We start from the raw sequence: 20,568 nt of genomic DNA, 5'->3' as shown, positions 1-20,568 counted from the left end.
GTGGGGGCAATAGGCTGGCTCTGTTAAAAAGTGCTATTGCTAACATGTTGTAAGCCGCCCTGAGTCTAAGGAGAAGGGCGGCATAAAAATTGAATAAATAAATAATAAATAAATAAATTGGCTATGGCATTCCTTGCAACCTGAAACAACTGATCGTTGGGAGGCCGATCTAATCAGGTTGTGCTGTGACTGAAAACAGATTGTTTTCTGTTTGCTGTAATTAGGCAAATTGCTGTTAGGCAGAGGCAGATTGCTTTCCCCTTGTGCTAATCAGGTTGTGCTTAAACTGAAAGTGAAACTGAAAAAGGCTGTTTCTTGTTTGCTAGGAGGCAATTTGCTGGGAGACAGAGGCAGATATTTTTTGTGTGTACTAATTAGGCTGTGCTGAAGCTGAAACAGGCTCTTTTCTTTTTACTGCAAGGAGGCAAATTGCTGGGAGGAAGAGGCTCCCTTCTTGTTTTCCTCCTTTAAAAAGGAGATAAAAATTTACTTCTCTAGAAAACAGGAAAATAATTAATTCCAGGGCCAATAAATAATGGCTAGAATGATGAATTTGAGCAAGATTCTGGAAGTCCGAGATACATATTGCTACAAACTTTCAGAGAAGGCCCATAATTTCATATTTGCAGGTAATACTCAACTTACAATGGTAATAGAGCCTGCCCATGTGTCTGATCTTATTTTATGACTTTTTTTGTTGTGGTCATTAAGCAAACACCATGGTTGTTAATGCTATGGTCATTAAGCAAATTCATTGTCACTACAAGGCATTTTTGCTCAAAACTGGAAATAAAATGCTGATTTTAAGCAAAAACACCATAAATCAACTCAAAAACTAACTGTAGTTTTCCTGACACCATTGTCTACTGCTGGAGCCACAGTGCCAAAGCAAACACAATTTTGACATTTCATATTAGACAAAGTATTCATTCATAAAGGGATACCTTGGATTTCTGGGTTTCTCATTGACTTCTAGTGATCTCACTCACCCGGTAATTTTGACGGAATGGGTACCATGTCGTCGGTTCTGTTCTGGCTTCCCAGTTGCTATAGGAGTATGCTGATAAATCCCACTTTTATACACAAAGAAGTCTTCATGCACTTCCATGAGGGCTGCAGAAGAATGGAAAGGAGGTAAATTATGGATCATAAAGCCAAAACTCCCCAAAAGTTCTCTTTGATCTAATCTCTAATTAACATGACTCACTCTGAGTTGGCAGGAAGCCCAGACATTAAGATTTCACCTTCTTAGTTTGTAATTCATATAAATAATCCAAGAGTCAAATCCAAATATTCATTGCTCACATGAGCCGCCCCGAGTCTTCAGAGAGGGGCGGCATACAAATCTAATAAATAATAATAATAATAATAATAATAATATTATTATTATTATTATTATTATTATTATTATTAAAAAGTTGACTTCTGCACTCACTCATCACAAGACTAACCCTTAAATACTCAAAAAGCATGGCCAATTGTTCTAGAGATCTATTCATGCAGAGACTTCCTCCTGCTCAGCCATTCATGTCTTCTGACACTTCTACATACTCTGGCATCAAGAAGAGGCTCTTTCTTCAGGAAAAGTCCTGAGTCACTCATGGGCACCTGTGGAGGTGCAACAGCCCTGGTTGGCTTTCAGCCTCTGACCCCACATCCTCTGCTAGCAGACCTGGGTGCCAGGTACACTGGCCTAGGATACCAGGCCACATCCATGTTGCTATCCTCAGAGTTTGTGATCAGCTGCGCAGGATGCAGACGGGAGATTAAGAAATAGGGCCATCACATATAATAATAATAATAATAATAATAATAATAATAATAATAATAATAATAATTTATTAGATTTGTATGCCGCCCCTCTTCGAAGACTCAGGGTGGCTCACAACAACAATAATAACAATGTTACAATGGAAACAAATGTTAATATTCCATATGGAAGACTCTGTTACTTGCATAGATGGTGGAATCAGGAAAGACCTTGTTATTGTTGTGTATACTCCTGTTCAGTTTGGGGATTTTTCAGATTCTGATTCAGAACGTGGTTATGAATTAGTGGTAGGACCTGATTTAGAGGCAGAAGAAGTAGGAGACCAACCACAGGACGTTTCTATGAGTTCAGATTCAAGTGAAGGAGAAGCAGATGCTAGATGGGTAAATCCTTATTTCAGGTGCTTGCAGAGGTGAAGAGAGCAAGTGTCAGGGAAGAAATATTAAGGAAAGGAATGGGTTAATTAATTAAGTAATTAATTCGTCACGTCCGGGTATCAGGGGGAAGAGTTGAGTTGTCAATCTGCGGTTAAGAAATATGGAGGTTTTTTCAAGCAGCTCCAAATGTAAGCTATGCCTTGTGTGCTTTTAATTGCAGTTTTTATAACTCTGGGCTAACTCTGACTAGCCATAAATCTTAGAATGACTTGTGGAACGTTTTAATGATTTTGATGTTGCCTTACATACCGAAGTTTAAGATAAGAGATTAGCGCTGCGTGCCGAGATGATTCAGTGTGGAACAAAGGAAAGAAAATTAAAGATGATGTGGTGTTTTACAAATAAATGCATTTAGCAATCCTTTATTCCAATTACCAGTGGCCTTAGCTGGAGATCAGAACAGTGTTGATGACTCCATCATAAAGAAAATCAGCCAGCCAGCTCAGGATGGCCAATTTAGCAAATAACATGCAGGCCTTAACACAAACCGTGGCTGCATTGCAGGCACAGCTCTTGGCATTACAGAATTAACCTGCAGCCCCTGTACAACCACAGGTCATCATTCAACCAAGGCCAAATATTTATATAGCTAAGCCATCAGTTTTTATAGGGGCAAGAGATTGTCACCTCATTTCTTCATCAATGTCCAAAAATTTTCAATTCCTCTCCAGAGGATTTTGCTAGAGATGCCACGAAAGTTTCTTTCATTATAAGCTTGTGCAAAAGTGCTGCACTTGAGTGGCCAATGCCTTTCTTAGTACGTCAGGACTGCAAAATTATGCTGCTTTTCGCCAGAGGTTTGAACAACAATCTGAAGATCCCATGTGCATACAAAACACTATTGTTCAGTTGCGCCAATTACACATGGGCAACAAGACCATCTCTGAGTATATCTCTGACTTCTGGAAACTAGTCACACCCCTAAATTGGAATGAGGAAGCCCTTATGGAACAGTTCCAAGATGGCCTGAAATCCAAATTTGTGAATGAGATGACACGCCATCCAACTCCCAACACGTTAAATGAACTCTATCAGACCTGTTTGACCATCAAGACTAATTTGTCATCTGCCCAGAACCATGTCATCAGATACGAAAGCCAGTGCCAGCTCCATGCCAAAGATATCAAAACAACGGTTTCAACTCCATGCCAAGATGCCCCTTCCAGATGCCAACAGACACAGGAAACCGACTGTTGTGGTTCAGCCTGGGACCCCTCCGGGAATGGCTGACTTGCTGTCGGCTTCCAGCTCAGAGGGAGAGGCTGAGGACCAGGAGGTGCAGACTGACGAGGAAGAGGAATCCCAGGCTGAAGACGAAGGACAGCCAGAGGTCCACCAGGGGGAGCTCTCCCCAGCAAGCAGCCTGGATTCCCTGGGGGAAGATGCTCACGACATCATAGATATGCGACAAAGGAGAGCTAATCAGAGACGAACTCAATTGGCTAGGTATTTCCAGCATTAGAGGTCACAGCTGGGTTTGGGTGTGGTGCTCTTGGGAAAGGATAAAAGGCGGCCCCACCCTTCCTGGCTTGTGGAGTTTTATCTTGGAGATTCGTGAGACCTGTCTGTGAACTTTGGTGGCTACAATCCTGGTTTGTGCCTTGGACTATTGAAACCTGGGGGGGTGTGCCAGCAAGCAGCTTGTGGAATTGACTGGACATCAGGACCCTGTTGTAACGTATTGTAACCTGTCTGCTGTGAAGACAGGTTTTCCTTTGTGCTTATTTTTTCCTGCTATAAAATACTTTTGGATTTTACCAGAGTGTCTGGCTGTTTTTTCAGTGGGTGTGGAGGTCTGGGAAAACCCAGACAGAACACCGACCAGCTGTCATCGCTCGAGAGGAACCAATGGATCTAGGTATGGCCAGACCTCGCCTGAGTGAAGCCGAGAAAGCTAGACGTTGAGCGGAAGGCCTATGCATGTATTGTGGAGAGGCTGGACACCTTCTATCTACTTGCCCTCAGAGAAGACGTGTCACTCCCACTTCTACTCCAGTCTCTAACAGCGGGCCTGCGTTACCTTGCCAGGAAATGACCAGAGCCCGGCCTAAAAGAAACCTTCTGCCGGGCAGGCATCAAACCGAATTTCAGTGCTATGGCAGATGAACCGAGACCTTCAAGACACTTGACCTTAGCCACTGAGGTTTACTTTAAAAACCCACCCAAAACCCTTCCTGCTACTGCCTTAGTAGATTTCGGAGCCACCACCAACTTTATGGATGAGACCTTTGCTCGTTTTCATGCCATACCATTGTGCTCAGTCACACCTCCTATGATTATTGAAACTATTGACGGCCATGTTCTCTTGTCTGGACCAATCAAATTTCAGACCCAACCACTTACCTTAAACATCGCACACCACAAAGAACCTATTCAATTTTATGTCACTAAAGGCCTCCACTTTCCTATGGTCCTTGGCTTAGCATGGCTCAGAACCCATGATCCCCACATAGTGTGGTCCTTTCCTAGTCTACAATGTGCCGACCACATCCATCCACCGTTTACTACTCAACTTCCTGCCCAGCTTGCCAGCACCCTCCCAAAGATATATCCGAGTTTGCTGATGTTTTCGATGAGAGAGAAGCAGACCAATTACCCTCCCCAACCTTATGACTGTGCCATTGATCTTTTACCCAATGCCAAACTTCCTAGCAGACGCCTCTATTCAATGTGTCAACCCAAATCGGCCACCTTAAAAGACTTTATTGACAAGAACCACAGGTTTCATGCAACCCTCATCTTCACCACTTTCCGCTTCAGTACTTTTTGTCAAAAAGAAAACTGGAGACCTCAGAATCTGCTGTGAATATTGTAAACTCAATTCCATTACCATTTGTAACTGCTACCCTCTACCTTTGATCTCTGAACTCATGGACCGCCTCCGTACAACACCATTTTCATCAAAAATGACTTTCGAGGCGCTTACAACCTCATTCGCATTTGTGAAGGCGATGAATGGAAGCCTGCCTTCGGCACCCGCTATGGCCATTTTGAATTCACCGTCATGCCTTTTGGACTTACCAATGCGCCAACAGTATTCCAACATTTTATGAATGATATTTTTAAGCACTTTGACCACTTCATGGTTGTCTACCTTGATGACATTTTGATATACTCTCCTTCTAAAGAAACCCACCTACACCACTTAAGACAAGTACTCCAGCGCATCTGACAACATCCCCTTTATGCCAATTTAGAAAAATGCCAATTTTTCCAAACTTCCATCGACTTCTTAGGACATGTCATTTTCTCCCAAAGCATCGCCATGGACACTGGAAAACTTGATCGCGTTGCAAACTTGGCAACCTCCAGCTCGAGCCAAAGATGTCCAATGATTTTGGGGATTTGTCAACTACTACCGAACCTTCATTCCCAATTTCGCCACCTTGACAGCGCCCTCACCTGCCTTCTCCAGAAAGGAGTTCCATTTCAATGGGGCGCCACAGAGCAACAAGCTTTTCTCAACATCAAAAAAGCTTTCATGCAAGAACCTATTCTCCAATACCCTGATCCTGTTGGAGTGGGGGCTGTACTTCTCCAACAATGCCAAGACGGCGGACCTTTATTTCCCTGTGCTTATTATTCTAGGAAATTAAAACCTGCTGAACGTAACTATACCATTTGAGAAAAAGAACTTTTGGCCATCAAGACTGCTTTTGAGACCTGGTGACATCACCTGGAAGGACCCCGTCACCAAGTACAGGTCAGAACTGACCACAAAAACTTGGAAATTATCCAAACTGCCAGGACGTTGAGCCAGAGACAAATCCATTGGTCCTTTTTCTTCGCCAGATTCGACTTCCGCATTACCTACATTTTCAAGTGGGACAACAAACAAGCCAATGCATTGTCTCGCAAACCTGAATACAGTGATCCCTCGATTATCGCGAGGGTTCCGTTCCAGGACCCCTCGCGATAATCGATTTTTCGCGATGTAGGGTTCCGGAAGTAAAAACACCATCTGCGCATGCGCGCCCTTTTTTTTTTTTTTTTTGGTCTGCATACGTAGATGGTGGAGTTTGTGTTCCCCGCCGCCCACGCAAAGGGGAAACCCGATTCGGCTCCTCGCTGCTGCTACGCTACCCAGCAGATCAACTGCTGGGCGGCCGAAGGAATCTTCCCTGGGTTTTCCCCCTCTTGCTGGCGGGCGGCCGAGCGGCGGGCATCAGCGAGGAGCCGGGGTTTCCCCTTTGCGTGGGCGGCCGGGAAGACCCAGGTTGGGGGTTGGGGGGGGTGCTAGCCACCCCCTAGCCAAATGGCTTTTTTCCTGTTTAGCACGGCCGCGCCTCCTCGCCCTGCGCCTGCCGCCGGCCCGATCCTGCGTCTCTTGCTTCTGGGTTGGCAACGTCTCCGGCTGCTTAGCTTCTCCTGTCCAGCCCGAAGCCGAAAGAAAAACGTGGAACAAAGGGCAGAACTTGGTGAACAAAGGGCAGAACTTTCGGCTGGATGGGAGGAGCTAGGCGCCTGTCGGAGAGCTTCCTTGGCATGAAAGCTCTCGAATCCAACAAGGACGAAAACCAGGAAGCTCTCCGAACTTGGGAAGCCGCGCACAATCAGTCGGCTGTGGGCGGGAGGAAAGCGAATGCCACGGGGCTGGGCTCGGTTCCCCCCCTTACCAGCTCAGCAGGCAGCCGCCGCGGAAGGCTCCATTCTGTTCCCTGCCGGCCCGATTGAGGGGGCAGCCGGAGGAAAGCGAATGCCTCTCTTTGCTCGCGCTGCCTGGCTGGCAGCGCGAGATGTAACCGGGCCCACGGGGCCGGGCTCCGTGGCCGCCAGGGAGCAGAACGGAGCTGGGCTGGTAAGAGGGGGAGCCGAGCCCAGCCCCGTGGCATTCGCTTTCCTCCCGCCCGCAGCCGACTGACCATGGGCTTCTTCCCGAGCTCGGAGAGCTTCCTGGGCATGAAAGCTCTCGAATCCAACAAGGACAAAAGCCAGGAAGCTCTACCTGGCGGAGACCTTTGTATTTTTGGCTGGGGGGGGGGGAAACAGGAGGCGCAGGATCGGGCCGGCGGCGGGCGCACTGCGAGGTAGCAGGTTAGCATCCTGGGCGGCGGGCGAGGAGGCGTGGCCGAGCGAACCTGGCTCCGGCTCCGGCTAAACCTCCAGCGAGGATGGGGCGGGCAGTGGGCGCGGCGGCAGCGGTAGCGGCGAGGGTGCGTCCGATTCAGGGCTGGCGGCCCCCGACACAGTGGGGAACATCGGCGCGGGAGGCAGGAGAGGACCGGGCGACTGGAGCAGCAGTGCGGCTTCTTTTTGCCTGGGAGGGAAAGTGAAATGCCGCTCGTAGCAGCTGCTACGAGCGGCATTTCACCTTCCCTCCCAGGCAAAAAGATGCTGGCATTCTGGGCTGATGGGGTCGGACTTCCCAGGCGGAAGGCGTGCCCCTCTCCCCGGCATCTTTTTGCCTGGGAGGGAAGGTGAAATGCCGCTTGTAGCAGCTGCTAGAGCCGCCGGCATTTCACTTTCACTTCCACCCCTTAGCTAAACGGCTTTTTTCGTGTTTAGCGCTCGAACGCCGTGCTAAACAGGAAAAAAGCCATTTGGCTAGGGTGTGGATTCTTGCTTCTTAACCGGGAGCAGTTGCCCCCTCTCCCAAAGCGATGTTCCAAAGCGGTCTCCGGGAAGCGACCAAGGGAAAGGCAGTCGCCTGCTTTTCCTTCAGCTCTAAAGAAGCGGCAACTGCCCTGCCTCCCCCCAGCCGGTTAACTTGAAGCGCTCAGTTAACTGGCTGGGGGGAGGCAGGGCAGTTGCCGCTTCTTTAGAGCTGAAGGAAAAGCAGGCGACTGCCTTTCCCTTGGTCGCTTCCCGGAGACCGCTTTGGAACATCGCTTTGGTTGCTCCTGCCTCTCCTGCAGCGGAGAGAAGCGGCAAATAGCCCAGCCCTTCCCCCAGCGGCTTCACCGAGCGCTTCGGGAAGGTGCCGCCTGTCTTCGCTGTAAGAAAGGCAGGCGCATTCAAAGCATGCGGGGAAGCGGCTGGGGGAAGGGCTGGCCATTTGCCGCTTCTCTCCGCTGCAGGAGAGGCAGGAGCAACCAAAGCAATGTTCCAAAGTGGTCTCCGGGAAGCGGGAAGAGGAAACGAGGCGCAAGGCAGCGCGTCTGCAGGAACGGGTGGTGGGGCGCCGTTGTTGTCTTCATGGCGCAAAGCCACACAGTCCCGGATCGCTTGCTTCCCCGGCCAGCTGGAAGCAAGCGATCCGGGACTGTGTGGCTTTGCGCCATGAAGACAACAACGGCGCCCCACCACCCGTTCCTGCAGACGCGCTGCCTTGCGCCTCGTTTCCTCTTCCCGGAGACCACTTTGGAACATTGCTTTGGTTGCTCCTGCCTCTCCTGCAGCGGAGAGAAGCGGCAAATGGCCAGCCCTTCCCCCAGCCGCTTCCCCGCATGCTTTGGATGCGCCTGCCTTTCTTACAGCGAAGACAGGCGGCACCTTCCCGAAGCGCTCGGTGAAGCCGCTGGGGGAAGGGCTGGGCTATTTGCCGCTTCTCTCCGCTGCAAGAGAGGCAGGAGAGTCACTTCGCCGCTCGTGTCCTGGCTAAACCGGGCGGCAGGATACAGGCTTTGAGTTTTAGCTGCGGGGGGAGGGAGTTAGGAAAGTCCTACTTCTCCCCCCGTAGCCAATAACTCAAAGCCTGTATCCTGCCGCCCGGTTTAGCCAGGACACGAGCGGCGAAGTGACTTGGAGGAATGTGAAGTCCAAACCGCCCGGTTTCAGTTTGGTCTTGGGGTTTCCCCATTGCCCAGGGATGCAATGTATGTAGCACGTTCACGCGACCCCCGTGAGGCGGTGGGGAGAGGTGGTGGGTAGAACCTCTCTCTCCCTCTTCCCCCACCCTCGGAAAAAAGAAAGGAGCCCCAGCCAAAGACGCCCAGCGAGAAAGAAGCCTCCGCGCCGGACTTGTTGCTTCTGCCTGCCAAGAGAGCCGGGCGTGGGCCGCAGCCGAGAAAAGTCGGCCCAGAGGCCTCTTTCTCGCTGGGCGTCTTTGGCTGGGGCTGCTTTCTTTTTTCCGGGGGGGGAGGGAGGGAGAGAGAGCTTCTCCCCGCCACCTCTCCTCCGCCGGAGCTCTGCCGCGTGCGCCCCTTCGCAGCCCCCTCGCTCCTTGTCCTGACAGCCCCCCCCACCCCAGCACTTTGAATCCCGCCGCTTCTGCTGGATACGGGCGGTGGGTGGGACGAGCGGCGCGGAAGCCAGGGCTGTGGCAGCTCGCCCCCCCATCGCCCGTATCCAGCAGAAGCGGCGGGATTCAAAGTACTGGGGTGGGGGGTGTCCCGACAGCGGCGGGCGAACGAGGCGAGCGGCGGGTGAACGGGGCGAGCGAACGAGGCGGGCGAACGAGGCGAGCGAGCGAGGCGAGCAGGGGTGAACGAGGCGAGTGGCGAACGAGGCGGGCAAACGAGGTGAGCGGGGGGTGAACGAGGTGAGCGGCGAACGAGGCGGGCAAACGAGGCGAGCGAACGAGGCGAGCGGGGGGGTGAACGAGGCGAGCGGCGAACGAGGCGGGCGAACGAGGCGAGCGGCGGGTGAATGAGGCGGGCGAACGAGGCGAGCGGCGGGTGAACGGGGCGAGCGGCGAACGAGGCGGGCAAACGAGGCGAGCGGGGGGTGAACGAGGCGAGCGGCGAACGAGGCGGGAGAATGAGGTGAGCGGTGGGCGAACGAGGGGAGCGGCGGGCGAACGAGGCGAGCGGCGGGCGAACGGGGCAAGCGGCAAACGGCGGGCAGGCATCAGCGGGATCCGAGGCGGCGGGGAAGACCCAGGGAAGGTTCCTTCGGCCGCCTAGCAGCTGATCTGCTCGGCAGCGCAGCACCAGCGAGGAGCCGAAGATCTTCGGCTCCTCGCTGCTGCTGCGCTGCCGAGCAGATCAGCTGCTAGGCGGCCACTCGAGAGCAAGAGGGGGAGAGAAAGAGAGAGAAGGAAAGAGAGATGAGAGAGGGAGGAAGAGAGTGTGAGAGAGGAAGAAGCAACATAGAGAAAGAGAGAGAGAAAGAAAGATGAGAAAGGAAGGAAGAGAGTGACCTCATCGGGTGGGAAAAATCGCGATATAGCGTTTGCGAAGATCGAGATGGTCACAATTGCTGAAAAATCGCGATATAGCGTTTCGCGAAGATCGAGATCGCGAAACTCGAGGGATCACTGTACACCCAAACCCAAGAACCTGTGCCGCTTCATGCCATTCTACCTCTCGCGTTGCCCACGAAGGGAAAGGGAAATAAAGATGATGTGGTGTTTTACAAATATATGCATTTAGCAATCCTTTATTCCAATTACCAGTGGCTTTAGCTGGAGATCGGAACAGTTATGGTGAAAAAATGTGACCTTTTGGTGGCAGTTGTGGTATCTTGCCTTCCCCTTCAAGCTACTCAAGCTTAATGACGCTTGACCAGACATAACATTTTATACCCTTTGTTCATGCAGTGGTAGAAAGCTGAAGAGCAGAGTTTAGCCCTCTTAAGATGAATCACAAATAAGCTTCTAAAGATCACCCATAACTGAACCTTAGGGTATCTTCTATCCCAATTTCCAAGATGGCTGGTTTTCCCCAGTTTTTTATTTATTTATTGTTAGAGTTGAAAGAGACCATGAAGGCCATCGAGTTCAACCCCCTGCCCAAGCAGGAACCCTATAGTACACCAGTCAAATGGCAGTTCAATCTTCTCTTAAAAATGTCCAGAGTGTTGGAGTTCACAATGTCTGCTGGAAGGTTGTTCCATTGGTTGATCGCTCTGACCGTCAGGAAGTTCCTCCTTATCTCCATGTTGAATCTCTCCTTGGTCAGCTTCCAGCCGTTGTTCCTCGTCCGGCCCTCTGGTGCCCTGAAGAATAAAATGATCCCCTCCTCTCGGTGACATCCCCTCGTATACTTGTAGACTGCTATCATGTTCGCTCTGGCCCTCCTTTTCTCTAGGCTATCCATGCCCAGTTCCCTCAGTCTCTCTTCGTAAGTCTTGGTTTCCAATCCCTTAATCATCTTGGTTGCTCTTTTTTGCACCTTCTCAAGAGTTTCAATGTCTCTTTTGAAGTGTGGTGACCAGAACTGAATACAGTACTCCAGGTGTGGTCGGACCAGGGCATAGTAGAGTGGTATTAAGACTTCCCTGGTCTTGGAGTGTATTCCCCTGTTGATGCAGCTTAGGATTGTGTTGGCTTTTTTAGCTGCTGCTGCACATTGTTGGCTCATGTTTAGTTGATTGTCCACCAAGACTCCGATGTCTCTTTCGCAATCGCTACTGCTAAGAGGGGTTTCTCCCAGGTTGTATGTGTGTCCAGGGTTTTTTCTGCCTAGGTGAAGGACTTTGCTCTTGTCGATGTTAAACATCATTTTGTTGGTGTGGCCCCACTGTGTTAGTCTGTCTAGGTCTTTCTGTAATTTGAGCCTGTCTTCTAGGGTATTGGCTACCCCCGCCAGCTTGGTGTCGTCTGCGAATTTGATCAGTTGCCCTTCTATTCCCTCGTCCAAGTCATTGATGAAAATGTTGAAGAGCACAGGGCCCAGGACTGAACCCCATGGAAGAACGTAGGCAGGGTTCAGTCCTGGGCCCTGTGCTCTTCAACATTCAACAGTTCAACTCATAAGAACTCAATCTTGGAAAGTTAAGGATGGCCACTTAAGGAAGAGGCACAGAGGGAGTGGATGGGAGGATCACAGAAATATTGGGACTGTTCCAACCTGAAAGTATTAAAATAGCATGCAAGAAACAGCTTTGGGCATCCAGCAGGTTTGAAAGTGTTATGACCTGAGAAGCCGGGAAGTTTTCACTCCCTATTTAAACCCCTGCCAAAAGCAGGCAGGGGCTGATGTTTGCTCACTATAACCAATCAAGAGCTGTAGTCTCACTGCCAGTCTCCTGCCTCTTCAGTATCTGAACCCAACATTAAGTTTGTTTCCCCAATTTCCTTTTGAGTTGCCATAATGCTAGTGGTATTTAACCTTGAGAGGTTTTGGAAGCATGTCTGGACTGTTTCCTGATTCATTGTTGGTCCTGATTACTAAGGCTGCAAATTACTGTCCAGACATAGTGTTGCTCTTTTTCCTTTTCTGGTGACCTCCTGTGCAAGTCCATACAAGTTTTTAATAACAGTACAGAAATGTTTTCTTATTACTTTCTTCCTGGAGTTTTTGTTCTTTTGGCTTCCTTGGCATTTCCTTGGTAGACTGCTCTGGTATTTACCATTTCCTACTGAAATGATAAGCAGTTAAATCCTGGTTAATTTTGAGCCCAACCGAGCCTTGCTAGGTGCCACCACTTTCTTTCCCAGCCTGCTTAAAAGTGGTGTGGAAGAAGCTTTGTGGTTCAAAGGGAAACATTCATAAAGGCTATATTCACATAAATTGCTAAGCTGGACCAAGCTAAAAAAGATGTAAGCTTTCCACACTTGAATGAAACTTAAATTAAATAATCTGGTTAAATGTGGACAGGCCAGCACCACCAGTTCTTGCCAGTTTTTGTAATAATTGTGCTTGTGAAAACTAGAGTGGGAACTTTACTGTGTTTCCGACCCTCCTTATGGCTTCCAGCAAAGTCATGTTTGACTTTTCAGCCAAAATAATTTATTCTTTCATATCGGGGAAAAAAATTACAGCTAGACCAGGTGAAAGGTTTGTTATTGAATGAATTTTGAGAAGCAACCTTGCATTTCAACTTGCTGTATGAATCAGATCCACATGATTCATTTTCTTTGTTCACTACATAGTCTGTGATCATAGCTACTGTTCACAGTCCAACAACCCTACCTTTGTTCAGCCAGGTTCAGGCTTCAGCATGTTGTGGGAATCCAATGATAGCCTGTGATGAGAATGGCTCCATTAAAAGAATGGAATGGCTAACAATGGCTCCATTAAAAAAAAGAGATATCTTTTGACTCCTTCATTTATTTTATATTATGTTGTCTTTTTGGTTTGCTGTTATAGACCAATTCAAGGATATTTCCTTTTGCCTTCTGGAGAACAGAAAAGTGGATTGTTGCTTTCTAAGAAGCTTAAGATTTGAGAGGCCGCTGTGTAAATAGGTAGCTGCAAACTTTTCCATTATAAGTGAGCATAAGTTCACCAAATCATAAGCAGGCTGTTACAAAGAAAATTAGAATGTCTGTATGAAAATAAATAGGTTAAATTTAAAAAAAATATTAGATTCTTTCCATGCACAATTCTCACGGAGTTCTCTTTAGCAAGATTTATTGAGATGAAGCCAATAGATTCCAGCAACTGGATTATTTCCAATTTAAAACCATTATGTTCTAGTGAACATTAGGGCAGAGGCCTTCTGATTTTCTTTCTGGCAACCTTCCTAAGTTTTTGTGAGGGAGATTATTTATTCATTCATTCATTCATTCATTCATTCATTCATTCATTCATTCATTCATTCATTCAATTTTTATGCCACCCTTCTCCTCAGACTCGGGGCAGCTTACAACATTTATTTATTTATTTATTTATTATTTGGATTTGTATGCCGCCCCTCTCCGAAGACTCGGGGCGGCTCACAACAAGTGAAAAAACAATCCAAAACATAATTCAATTAATTAAAATATTATAAATTTAAGAAAATCCCCTATACTAACATACACACACACAAGCATACCATATATAAATTCAACGTGCCCAGGGGAGGTGTTTCAATTCCCCCATGCCTGACAGCAAAGGTGGGTTTTGAGGAGTTTACGGAAGGCAGGAAGAGTAGGGGCAGTTCTGATCTCCGGGGGGAGTTGGTTCCAGAGAGTCGGTGCCGCCACAGAGAAGGCTCTCCCCCTGGGGCCCGCCAACCGGCATTGTTTAGTTGACGGGACCCGGAGGAGGCCCACTCTGTGGGACCTAATCGGTCGCTGGGATTCGTGCGGCAGAAGGCGGTCTCGGAGATATTCTGGTCCAGTGCCATGAATAGCAATAGCCCTTTTTAACAGAGCCAGCATATTGTCCCCACAATCCGGGTCCTCATTTTACCTATCTCAGAAGGATGGAAGGCTGAGTCAACCTTGAGCCGCTGATCTACAGTCAGCTTCAGTGGCCTGCAGTACAGCACTCTACCTGCTGTGCCACTCCGGCTCATCATCATAATGATAATGATAATGATAATTTATTAGACTTGTATGCCACCCCTCTCCGAGGACTCTATTAACATATTTTTCTATATTGATGCTTACCAATGGCCATCATTCTCATCATCAGCCCCTATGATTAGAGTCAGAAGATCGATGCGTGCTATAATACTCCAAATTTAGGGAGTGCTTGGTTAAACTGAAAATCGATATGTAATCATGCTCACTGGCATTGCAAGATTATTTATATAGCAATATCTGGATTCTTAGTACTCTTGAAATAAATCATTTTTTAAAAAATAGTAGCAGATATTGGCCACTAGTAAAGGGGCAATTCAGCCACTGTCTTTCAACACAAATCATTTCTCCCTTATGTGACTTTCCACCCTGCTGGGTGATTTCAGAGAGCCCCCTCACCTTGCACAGGTCCATTTTCTATTAACTCCTTCATGATCTCCTTCTCCTACAAACAAACAACAGACGTTAGATCACCAGAGAATCAAAAGCAATTACAGTATTTATTTCTCATGACTTCTCTCTACATGAAGACATTATGTTCTGGCCAGGTTGACCCTATTAACATATTTTTCTATCTTGATGCTTCCCAGTGGCCATCATCCTCATCATCAGCCCCTATGATTAGAGTCAGAAGATTGATGCGTGCTATAATACTCCAAATTTAGGGAGTGCTTGGTTAAACTGAAAATCAATATGTAATAATGCTGATATTATTTAATAAAGGAGATTACCAAGGACTCCCTTAACCTTCTTCACTTTTCTCCCGAAAATTTCATCACAGATTTTCAGATATACAAAAAGTTAGTTAAGGGGCATTCCAGAGTCCCTTGCTTTGCTGGGCTTAATTAGCTAATTGTCCTACCAAAATAGAGCCTGGTGCATCCCAATCTTAATGGAGTTAAGCCACTGATTACAGGTAGCCCTCAACATAGGACCATAAAGGGAACCTGCCCATCACAGTCGAAATTTGTGATGGTCATAAAGCATGTGACTTACCCAGTGAAGGGCTACCAAAATTTTTACTACCACACTGTAGGTGTGGCTTATGCAGGATGCCCTGATTTTCTTTCAACATCTTTTAGTGCAAATTGGGTACTCTGGGGTGGAGCTCCATTTTCATTACCCCACTGTGTCCCCCCCCCCCCCCCCCCGTCTGAGTTTACTATCTTTTTTGAGGCAGTCATTAAGTTAACACCATGGTTGTAAAGTGATTATTGTGTTTTTTAAGCAATAGCGGTGGTTGTTAAATAACTATCACAGTTGTTAAGCTAACACTGTCATTGTTAAGATAACCTATTCACTATGGTCCAGTTTCGCTAAAAACTAAGAATAAACACTGCTGTTGGCAAAACCTTTAATTAGAGATATTGTTTTATTCCTATTAATTTTTCTTTCTCCATTAGCAAATTGTTGGTGTAAATTAGTTCACATTTTGTCTTTATCACATCTTTTGCTTTCTATATATCACAATAGTGTCTTAAGCAGATCTACAGCCTTTTACCTACTGATACATTTTGTACATTAACTTACAATATTTTCTAATTACAACTGCAACTAGGATTGCTTATGCACAATGTTGGAAAAATTCAAACACACCCACTGAGAGTTTGATAATTTTTTTAAAAATGAATGCCTGGAGATGGACAAATTAACAACAGAACTTAACGACAAAAAGATTGAGATTATTATGTATAATATGAGAAAAGTGGTATGATTGGATTGCCGACAGAAGGATGAAGAGAAAGTGTACGAAGAAGATGTAAAATTAGTTCGCTTTTTTATGATACTCTTCTTATTGTAAAGATTGGTCAAAGATTATAATAAAGGCATTTGATTGGCTGACCACTGCTCTACTTAAATTGAATAGCAATATATGATCTTATTTCCATTTCCCTGACCCCGCTCCCCCAAATTTTACCAGCATGTTATTTTATTTACTTATTTATTTATTAGATTTGTATGCCACCCCTCTCCATAGACTCCGTAGATTTAATAAGAAGAAAGGCACGACTTACATCTGAAGAGAGACGATATGCAGGTGTGGATTGGTAGATCTCATTGGAGTCAGTGTGTGAGTTGGGGCAACGTGCTATGGCTTGCCTCTTCCCCCTGCCAGTGGATCGGGTATGCATCATGCAAGATGGACTGGCAAGGGAGCCCTCCTTTTCCTGGCTGGTAAAGGGATAGCATTCATCAGTCACCACCCTAGAAGACCCAAGGGAGAAAAGAGAATGGTTTGGAGGTGTTTTGGAGTGCAGACTCGTTTCCTTTTTTTTTTTTTTATTGGATGTAATCTTTAAAAAGAATACGAAAAAGTAAAAGTACAAACAAACATTATACAAAAAACACAACCCCCCACCACAAACTAAACATACAGTTTATACATACATTTATACATACATTATTACATTTTACGATACATATATCGACTCTTATTTTATGCTTATTTACTATACTATTTCTTTTGATATTATAGCTTTTATATCTCTATAAAAGCTTTTATAGCTTTTATATCTCTAAGAAACTTAATTATAACATCTAACATCCAAGTCTACAGAGAGGGGTGGCATAAAAATCTAATAAATAAATAAAATATAGTATACTTGTTTCTACAGTATTATTGATATAATACAGTATTACATTCATTTGTCCTTACTATCCTAATATTAATAATAATGCTAGTGTTTAACATATTAATTTCATTTCCTTTATTTCCTTCATACAATAGGTCCCATGTTTTATAGTATTCCAAATCTTCTTTTCCCTTCAATTCAATAGTCAATTTATCTAGCTCTGCACAATCAAGAATCTTTTTTATAATTGTATTTTGGGTAGGTGCCCATCCTTGTTTCCAATGCTTGTTGGTTGAATGTGACATTTTGGGGTTCTTAACTATTTATTTTATTACTGTCTGTTATATTGTTTACTGTTTTGCATTTTATATTGTATTGTTTTATTATGACTGTACGCTGCCCAGAGTCTGCAAGGAGTTGGGCAGCTTAAAAGTTAAACAAACAAACAAACTATTTATTTATTCATTCATTCATTCATTCATTCATTCATTCATTCATTCATTCATTCATTGTATTTATATGCCGCTCATTCCAAAATGGACTCAGAGCAGCTAACAAATAGTAAATAGAATATATAAATATCAGTAATTTAATAAAATAATAATATCGTAAAAGAACCATACACACACTACAGTCAATATAATTCTAGGACTGCCAGAAAAGCCAGGTCTTAATGGCTTTCTGGAAGATCGGTAGGGCAGTTGATTCCATAGGATCAGAGCCGCCACAGAGAAGGCTCTTTCCTGAGGTCTTGCCAACCAACATTGCTTGGCAGATGGGACCTGGAGAAGGCCAACTCTGTGGGCTCTTACTGTCCGCGTAGAGCACAAAAAGAGGAAGAAGGTGTGGGGGATTGATCAGAGTAGGGTGGGGAAAAATGGAGGGTATTGGACACATAGAGCACAGAAAGAGGGAGAAGGTGGATTGATCAGAGTGGGGTGGGGGGGTGGAACCAACTCCCCCCGGAGATTAGAACAGCCCCCACCCTCCTTGTCTTTCGCAAGTTACTCAAGACCCACCTATATTGCCAGGCATGGGGGAACTAAGACATCTCCCCCAGGCTCTCTTATATTTTATGTTTGGTATGTATGTGTTGTATGGTTTTTTAACAGCTGCTTTTTTTATATAATTCTTATTATTAGATTTGTTCCATTGTCTATACTGTTTTTTTATTATTGTTGTGAGCCGCCCCGAGTCTTTGGAGAGGGGTGGCATACAAATCTAATAAATGATAATAATAATAATAATAATAATAATAATAATAATAATAACAACAACAACAATAATAATAATAATAAATAATACATAGAGCACAAAAAGATGGAGAAGGTGTGTGGGGATTAATCAGAGTGGGGTGGGGAAAAATGGAAGGTAGTGGACACATAGAGCACAGAAAGATGGAGAAGGTGTGGGGGGAAATGGAAGATAGTAGACACATAGAACACAAAAGGTGGGGTACCCCTTCCCATTCCTTTTCCTATAAAGCACAATAAATGAAGAACGGGGTGGGAATCTTAAGGAGGGGATATAATTTTGTTTTGGAATCACTGAACCAGAAAAGATTCTATGAAGTAGATATGAGGGCAGCTCACAACAACAATGCAGCTCACAACAACAATGCATAACATACAAATCCAATATTAAAAACAATTTAAAAATCCTTATAAAAACAATCATACAACCAGACAAACCATACATAAATTGGAACAGCTAGGGGTATATCAATTTCCCAATGCCTGGTGACATAGGTGGGTTTTCAGGAGTTTGCAAAAGGCAAGGAGGGTGAGGGCAGTCCTAATCTCCAGGGGGAGTTGATTCCAGAGAGCCGGGGCCACCACAGAGAAGGCTCTTCACCTGGGTACTGCCAGATGACATTGTTTTGCTGATGGGACCCAGAGAAGGCCAACTCTGTGGGACCTAATCGGTCACTGGGATTCGTACGGCAGAAGGTAGTCCTGATGGTATTCTGGTCCGATACCATGTAGGGCTTTATAGGTCATAACCAACACTTTGAATTGTGACCGGAAACTGATCGACAGCCAGTGCAGGCCGTGGAGTGTTGACAAAACATGGGCATTTCTAGGAAAGCCCATGATTGCTCTTGCAGCTGCATTCTGCACGATCTGAAGTTTCCGAACACTTTTCAAAGGTAGCCCCATGTAGAAAGCATTGCAGTAATTGAACCTCAAGGTGATGAGGGCATGAGTGACTGTGAGCAGTGACTCCCTGTCTAGATAGGGCCACAACTGGTGCACCAGGTGAACCTGGACAAATGCCCTCCTCGCCACAGTTGAAAGATGTTGCTCTAATGTTAGCTATGGATCAAGGAGGATGCCCAAGTTATGGACCCTCTCTGAGGGGGTCAATAACTCCTCCTCCCAGGGTAATGGATGGACAGATGGAATTGTCCTTGGGAGGCAAAACCCACAGCCACTCCATCTTGTCAGGGTTGAGTTTGAGCCTGTTGACACCCATCCAGGCCCTAACAGCCTTCAGGCACTGACACATCACTTCCACTGCTTCACTGACTGGACATAGGGTGGAGATGTACAACTGGGTATCATCAGCATACTGATGATACCTCACCCCATGCCCTTGTATGATCTCACCCAGTGGTTTTATGTAGATATTAAATAGCAGGGGGGAGAGGACCGACCCCTGAGGCACCCCACAAGGGAGAGACCTAGAGGTCGATCTCTGACTCCCCACTAATACCAACTGCAACCAACCGGAGAGGTAGGAGGAGAACCACTGAAGAACAGTGCCTCCCACTCCCAACCCCTCCAGCTGGCGCAGAAGGATACCATGGTCGATGGTATTGAAAGTCGCTGAGAGGTCAAGAAGCACCAGGGCAGAGGACAAGCCCCTATTCCGGGCCCGCCAGAGATCATCCATCAGTGTGACCCAAGCAGTTTCCATGTTGTAGCTGGGCCTGAATCCTGACTGTTGAGGGCCTAGATAATTGGCTTCTTCCAAGGACCGCTGGAGCTGGAGCAACACCACCTTCTCAACAACCTTCCCCAAAAAGGGAAGGTTGGAGATTGGAAGATAGTTGTTAAGCATGGCTGGGGCCAGGGAAGGCTTCTTGAGGAGGGGGTGCACAAGAGCCTCCTTGTACGGAGCCAGGAAGGAACCCCCCTCAAAGGAGTGTTAACAATCTCCTGGACCCAGCTCTGTTTCACCTCTCTGCTGGCCTATATCAGCCAAGAGGGACATGGATCCAGTCAGCAGGTGGCGGAATTCAAAGCTCCAATGGCCTTGTCCACTTCATCAGGTGTCACCAGGCCAAACTGCTCCCAGACAGATGGACAAGGATGGGACCCAGTAACCTTGACTGACTCATCAGCCGACACTGCAATCCAATCGGAGTCAAGGCTCGTCCGAATCTGAGCGACGTTATCAGTGAAAAAGGAGTTAAATTCCTTGGCACTACTCTGCAAGGGCTCCCCAACCACCACCCCCAATTAAGGAGGGAGCAGGTCACCCAAAGCAGAGCGGCCGGGTGGGATTCCACTGATGCAATTAAGGTGGCATGATACACGCATCTTGCCACCTTGAGCATCACTTTGTAAGTCTTAATGTGAGCTCTTACAAGTGTTCAATCAGACTCAGATTTGATTTCCCTCCACCACTTCTCCAGATTCTCTTCTGGCATTTCAACTCCCAGAGTTCCTTGGTAAACCAAGGAGCTCTCTGGGGTCTAGTGCCACAGAGAGGTTGCAATGGCGCAAT

General features: G+C 46.5%; 1 protein-coding gene across 1 annotated transcript in view; it reads right to left on the bottom strand.

The window, feature by feature from the left end:
* LOC139155656 (tubulointerstitial nephritis antigen-like) overlaps positions 1–20,568 on the bottom strand; it is a 169,971-nt gene that overhangs the window by 29,922 nt on the left and 119,481 nt on the right. Inside the window, exons 8-10 of the mRNA XM_070730880.1 lie at positions 16,279–16,468; positions 14,663–14,708; positions 990–1,113 (exon numbers count right to left, since the gene is read on the bottom strand). Coding sequence (XP_070586981.1) covers positions 990–1,113; positions 14,663–14,708; positions 16,279–16,468 — 360 coding nt within the window. The remainder of the gene's footprint in view (positions 1–989; positions 1,114–14,662; positions 14,709–16,278; positions 16,469–20,568) is intronic.

Source organism: Erythrolamprus reginae, unplaced genomic scaffold (assembly GCF_031021105.1).
Source record: "Erythrolamprus reginae isolate rEryReg1 unplaced genomic scaffold, rEryReg1.hap1 H_4, whole genome shotgun sequence".
In the NCBI taxonomy this organism is placed as follows: Eukaryota; Metazoa; Chordata; class Lepidosauria; order Squamata; family Dipsadidae; genus Erythrolamprus; species Erythrolamprus reginae.
This window is presented reverse-complemented; position numbering and strand designations above follow the sequence as displayed.